General features: G+C 45.0%; 1 protein-coding gene across 1 annotated transcript in view; it reads left to right on the forward strand.

Moving 5' to 3' along the window:
• The window catches only part of LOC114070180, a 20,671-nt gene extending 14,612 nt beyond the window's left edge, over positions 1–6,059 (forward strand). The window contains exons 4-6 of the mRNA XM_027907426.1: positions 1,996–2,220; positions 2,815–4,484; positions 5,826–6,059. Of these exons, the coding sequence (XP_027763227.1) occupies positions 1,996–2,220; positions 2,815–4,484; positions 5,826–6,059 (2,129 nt within the window). The remainder of the gene's footprint in view (positions 1–1,995; positions 2,221–2,814; positions 4,485–5,825) is intronic.
• Positions 6,060–7,052: the final 993 nt, after the last annotated feature.

Here is a 7,052-nt window from a genome sequence, read left to right on the forward strand (position 1 = left end):
TGGACTGATAAAGATTGGAATGTGCTAGCCATGCAAGACTAAGAAGAAACAATAATCAAAAGAATAACTGAAGCATAGAGAACATAGTTTTCTAATCTACTGATAACTTGCACCTGGATTGTGGGAGTTAGTTAAATGGGTTTTAGAGTTAGGCAACTGGGGATGATTTATGGTGGGCTAGCTAATAGCTAATTGTGATTTGGATGAAATATTAAGTTTCAGTATGTACTTTGATGTGGTTACTAAGCAAATGACTTTGTTTGTTTGAGCATATAAAAGCTGTACTCAAAATGAGGGTCTTTCGGGATTCTGACTTTGGGACGTTAGTCCACAGGTCCCTGGGCCCAAATAAAGCACCGGCATAAACTAACACTCTGTTGGTTTGTGTTCCTTTACTGTGGCGGGCAACAGTCTTCTTGGCGACCCAGATGGGACTCCGGGGGTCGCCGGGGCCGCGTACGAGCGATCCGCTCCATGCCAGCAGCCAGGTGATTTCCTGGGGAGACATCATTCCGTGCCCGACCCCACGCCCGTCGGACAACCATTTCAGGTAAGCCCGAAGGTGCTTTATTTCTTAGTAATTATAGCCTGCCTATAAGACGGGTTTGTGTATACTCACTGGGTTGGGCTGAGAGAGGTATTTCGGGGAAGCCTAGGCGCTGGTCGTAAGACGCGGCGAAAGCTGTGCTGAGCCAGCATTTGCCGTACAGTGAAATTCGGCAAATTGGTTGTGGAAACAAGTTACGTAACTGCTCGTGGTATTTAACCGTTTGTGGCATTTTTATTACTTGTGATATCTGTCGTTTGTGTGAGTGTGTTGTGTTATTGTGGGTATGATGCCTTTTAAAACCTTTAGAGCATTGTCTTGTACTGAAACTAATATTCCTGATGATTCTCCACTCGGTCGCATACTAAAGCACTGGAAGGAGGGGAACTTTGGGCAAGAACTAAGTAAAAAGCAGCTAATTGACTATTGCAATATTGTGTGGCCCCAGTATGATACTGAAGGGATGCAGTGGCCAAGAAACGGCACTATGACACTAGAGATAATGTCTCCTTTACTGCAATATTTAAAAGACAATGAGAAATGGGACGAAATACCATATTTAGATTTATTTTATTATCTGAGACGTAAACCTGAGTGGCAGAATGATTGTGGTGTGTTGGTGTTAAAAGCATCGAATGACGAATGTGCGGGGTGTAAAGAGCGAAAGGCACGGTTTGCTGAACCGGAGGAAGATGTTGCTTTGTTAGTCTCTCCGAGCCTTACCCCTACCGCGCCCCCACTGAGAGCAGCCCCCACCCCTACCGCGCCCCCATTGAGAGCAGCCCCCTCACGTAGGCGAGATTCGTCCCCACCTATGCCCCCATCATCCTCAGATGAGGAGGAAAAGGAGCACATTGATAGGACTCCGCTAGTGGGACGGACTCGTAGGGGAAGGAAAGAACAGGGAAGGAGTCGGGAGCGGAGACATGGAAGCGAGGGGAGGGCTGTGTCGCCCTCGCCCTCGAAATTGATGGTCCCTCTGTGAGAGGCAGTTGGGGCAGGAGGAGCGCGGGTCATGGTAAAAGTACCTTTTTCGCCAAATGATTTAATAATTTGGAAGCAATCAGCAGGGGCATATAGAGAAAATCCTGAGCGTGTGGCACGTGTTGTTAAAATGGTTATAAAAACTCAGAATCCAGACTGGAATGATTTGCAAGTTTTATTGAATACAATCCTAGATTCTACTGAAAAAGAGATGGTATTGCGAGTAATGGTTGAGAGAGCTAGAGAAAAGATTCGCGCGCAGCCTGGCCAGGGGACAGTGAATGATTTAGTACCTCGGGAGGACCCCGAATGGAATCCAAATGCAGCAGGCGACTATCATAGGTTAAAAGTTTATCAAGATTTGTTGGTAGAAGGAATACGGAGCGGAATCCCAAAGACTTTAAACTGGTCTAAGCTATATTCTGTGCGGCAGGATAAGGGAGAGTCTCCCTCTGCTTTCCTAGAAAGACTGAAGGAGACAGTTCGAAAATATACGGACTTGGATGTAGAGGCAGAGTCAGGGAAGTTACAGTTGGCTTTGATTTTCATGGGACAGTCCCAGGAAGATATTAGAAAGAAGTTGCAGAAATTAGAAGGCGAGGAGACGCGGAATTTAGAAAAATTGTTGGAAGTGGCTTGGAAGGTGTACAATAATCGTGAAAAGGAGCAAACAAAGAAGCAGCAAGCGAGTATGTTAGCAATTTTGCAGGCGGCTGGAGGAAACTATAACAGAGGAAATAGGGGGAGAGGACGTGGAAACAGAGGCAGAGGAGTTGGGAAAGGTTTTAATAACCAGAGTGGATTTGGATTCCAGGGTGGACGTGGAAAGATAGGGTTAAATCAGTGTGCATTATGCAAGGGTCAGGGACATTGGAAAAATGAGTGCCCCATGAATGCGGGGGTAGGAATGAATCCGTTTGTCGGGAACATGCAGGGTGCGGGTAATGGGACGCCACAAGGTGTCGCTCAAGCATTTATGTTGCAAAACTATCAAAATCACAGCTGACTAGACCGGGACCTAAAGGTTGTCCTGGAAATAGAAGGAGAACCTATGGAATTTCGCGTAGATACGGGAGCTAGTTTTTCAGCAATGAATCGGTTAATGGGTCCTTTAAGTAATTCAACTGTCCGTGTTGTGGGTGTATCGGGGTAAACAGAGGAATGAGCATTCTTGAGGCCACTGGATATCAAATTTAGAGGGAAACAATTGGATCACCAATTTCTTTATATGCCTAATAGCCCAGAGTGTTTGCTAGGGAGAGATTTATTGTCCTTCTTACAAGCTACTATTGTGTTTGAAAAAGGAAGGGTCAAACTAGAAATCCCGGAAGAAAATGTGGCACAAATATTTACTGTAAATGAAATAGAAACAGAAGCAATTCCTCAGGAAATAGAACATGCAGTTGTCCCTTGGGTGTGGGAGACCGGGGTCCCGGGATTATCTAAAGCAGCAGCTCCAGGAGTGATAGAACTTAAAGAGGGAGCACAGCCAGTGCGAATTAAACAATACCCAATTAGTTTAGAAGCGAGAAGGGGGGTAGCGCCTTTAATTAAACAATTTGTAGGTCTTGGAATATTAAAAGAGTGTGAATCAGAATTTAATACACCAATTTTTCCAGTCAGGAAACCAAACAGGAAATACAGGTTAGTACAAGATTTAAGAGCAGTCAATCTTTTAACTAAGGACATTCACCCGGTGGTTGCAAATCCATATACCTTGTTAACATCTGTTTCTGAGAAATTTCAGTGGTTTTCAGTAATAGATTTGAAAGATGCATTCTTCTGCATACAATTGGCACCGGAAAGCTGGCATCTTTTCGCCTTTGAGTGGGAAGACCCCGACACCTGGAGGAAAAGACAGCTTACTTGGACGCGTCTACCACAGGGATTTAAATCTTCGCCTACAATATTTGGTAATCAGCTAGCAAAAGAACTTGAAGAGTGGAAGACATCACAGGTAAAAGACTCTCCTTTTTCCTACATAGTATTGCAATATGTAGATGACATCCTTCTGGGTACGGAAGGACGAGACCTGTGTTGCAAGCTAACCATTGAACTGTTAAACATGCTGGGCCAAGCAGGTTACCGGGTTTCAAAGGAAAAGGTCCAACTAGTTAAACAAAAAGTTATCTACTTGGGTTGCGAAATTTCCCAAGGAGTTCGCCGATTAGGCGCAAACAGGGTAAAAGCCATCTGTGCTATCCCGGTCCCACGGAATAATCAGGAATCGAGATATTTTCTAGGAATGGTCGGCTGGTGCCGACTATGGATTCCTGATTTCGGACTCCTCGCTAGACCACTGTATGAAGCAGTGAAGGAGCCGCAGCTAGTTTGGAGACCGGCACAGGAAAAGGCATTCCAGGACTTAAAGAAAGCTCTGCGGGAAGCACCTGCTTTGGGACTGCCTGACATAACAAAAGATTTCCAGTTGTATGTCTGCGAAAGACAATGGTTGGCTCTGGGAGTACTCACGCAACGATTGGGATCCTGGAAGAGACCCGTTGGTTACTTTTCAAAGCAACTGGACACTGTAAGTGGGGGTTGGCCTGGGTGCCTCAGAGCGGTGGCGGCGACGGTGATATTGATCCAGGAAGCACGTAAACTGATACTGGGAAGGCATATTACAGTTTATGTGCCACATATGGTCATAGCAGTCCTGGAACAGAAAGGGGGGCATTGGCTGTCCTCCAGAAGAATGTTACAATACCAGGCCCTGCTCAGGGAACAGGATGACATTGAATTAAAAGTTACTAACCATCTCAATCCAGCTGAGTTTCTCAGGTCCGCCCAGGAAGAGGGAGTCCTGGAACATGACTGCATGGAGACAATCGAGCATGTCTATGCCAGTCGAAAGGACTTGAAGGATGAACCACTGGAGAACCCGGACTGGGAACTGTTTACAGATGGATCAAGCTTCGTGGAAAACGGCACCAGGTATGCAGGGTACGCGGTGGTAACCCTACAGGAGATTGTGGAGGCAAAAGCATTACCCCTGGGAACATCAGCACAAAAAGCTGAAATATGGGCATTAGTGAGAGCCCTAATCCTGAGCCAAGAAAAGAGAGTTAATATCTGGACTGACTCAAAGTATGCTTTTGGAGTAGTCCACGTACACGGGGCATTGTGGAAGGAAAGAGGGTTGCTTACTTCACAAGGGACAGCAATTAAACATCGGGAGGAAATTCTTCAGCTACTAGAGGCAATACACAAACCGTCAGCTGTAGCCATAATGCATGTGAAGGGGCACCAAATCAATTCGGAACCAGAATCTCAAGGAAACAGATTGGCAGACCAAACGGCACGATGAGCAGCTACACAGATATGGACTCAAATGGCTTTGTTACCAACTCGTGATAATCCAGTAGCAGTACACATGGAAGAAAAACCCCATTACACACCAGAAGATGAAAAGTTGGCCCGCATGATGGAAGCAAAGAAAAATGTAAAAGGGTGGTATATTACCTCTACTGGACAGGTAATACTGCCAGTCAGAATAATGAAAACGGTGCTTGAAATCGAACATGGTAAGTGCCATTGGGGTGCAGAAGCAATGGTTAAATTTCTGAGAAATAAAATTTTCTCAAATCAGATGTTAACACTGGCTAAGAGGGTGAATGCGACATGCCCAGCATGTATTAAAAACAATCCAATAGTGAGGAAACAAGTACAAATGGGAAAACTTCAAATTGGACAACTTCCAGGAGATTACTGGCAGGTAGACTTTTCAGAATTGCCAAAGGCTCAGACATACAAATATTTACTGGTGTATGTGTGTACCTTTTCAGGGTGGTCAGAAGCTTTTCCATGTAGAACTAACCAGGCTAAGGAAGTAGTAAAGACTCTTTTGAAAGAAATTATTCCGAGGTTTGGAGTACCATTAGGATTGTCTTCAGACAGAGGGCCACACTTTATTGCAGGGGTTGTACAGGACTTAGCCACAGTGTTAGGAATAGTATGGAATCTCCACACCCCGTGGAGACCACAATCTAGTGGGCAGGTGGAAAGGATGAATCAGACCCTGAAAAACCAATTAAAGAAAATTTGTCAAGAAGCGAAAATTCAGTGGCCCCAAGCTTTGCCTCTTGCTCTGTTGAGAATTAGGATTAAACCTAGGGAAAGAATTGGGGTAAGCCCATATGAGATTTTGTACGGAAAACCATACCATGCTGCAACATATCAGGGTGACCCTCATGTAGTGGGAGACCAAGCTGTGTTTAACTATATCTTGTCTCTAAATAAGACTCTTGTAGCGCTTCGGGGAGCCTTACAGTGGAATTGGCCTTTTCCTCTGGAGAACCCAGTGCATGACATCTCTCCAGGAGATCAGGTCTACGTGAAGAATTGGTCGGTAGAACCACTGAAGGAAACATGGGACGGTCCCCGCCAGGTGTTGATGACAACCTATACAGCAGTCAAGGTCGAAGGCATCGACAACTGGATTCACTACACGAGGGTCAAGAAGGTCCCCGCGCAGTGGGTTGCAGAATCCATCACGCCGACCGGAACGGTGTTCCGGGCGGTCCAATAAAGCTCATAGTGCGAATAGTAATTCTGTTACTGTTAATAGGTACCACTGATGCAGGTGTTACAATTACCGTGTCTAACCCTTTCGTTCTAGTGCCTGAAGGAACAAGTGTAAATCTGACCTGTTTGTTTTCTGATAACTGGGAAGCTGAATGGGATGATGTGCATGTCTGGTGGCGATGGATGGATCAGGACCATGATATAACCGAAGGTGTGACTACGGTATGGAACAAGACGCAGCAAAAGGGCTATACCGTCTTGCAGGTACCCACTGTGACTCCTGAGGTCGATGGTGTGTATTCTTGCATAGTGTGGGTTCGAATGAGTTTTGATTACGAGTACACACATTTAATTCCACACATAACAGGGACTCAGGTATACAAATACCCCTTCATCTGCAAGTTGACATATGGCATGGCCCTCCTTTATGGATTAATTGCGCTTTTAAATTAGACAATCTGTGCTATGAGACCCTTGACCTTAAATGGTGGAAAATAAACATGACAACTGGAATGTGGGAAAGGCAAACTAAGGGAGTTAGTTGGTGGTCTGACGAGGATAAAGGAAGAGGTTGGTTAAATATTTCAAGTCCGGAGGTAGAAGAGACAGAAAGTACCTTTGTATGTGTTGTCTCTTGTGAAGAGGAAGGAAATTATGGAATAAGGACAGTTAGAAGTGTGCCATATCAAGGACAGGAAATCCAACCAGAACAAGAAAGTTATACCATAGCAGAAGGAGGGAATATTACCCTGAGTTGCAAAATTCAGAGACAGCTTTTCTCGGACTATGGTTGGTGGTTCAAAGGTTATAATTTACAGAATGATTCTAAATATCACATTGAGCAGGGGCCACAATTCAACAGACAAAAAGAGGGCAGGATGAGGGACAATACATTTGTTGGATAAGTAAAGATGACTGGTGGGGAACAGGAGTGACCTCTGTTTATGTAAAAACTGTGCGAATGACTCGACAGACCTATACATCACAGGTTCCACGA

Source organism: Empidonax traillii, unplaced genomic scaffold (assembly GCF_003031625.1).
Source record: "Empidonax traillii isolate 1590-97213 ecotype Southwest subspecies unplaced genomic scaffold, ASM303162v1 scaffold1460:size212889, whole genome shotgun sequence".
NCBI lineage: Eukaryota > Metazoa > Chordata > Aves > Passeriformes > Tyrannidae > Empidonax > Empidonax traillii.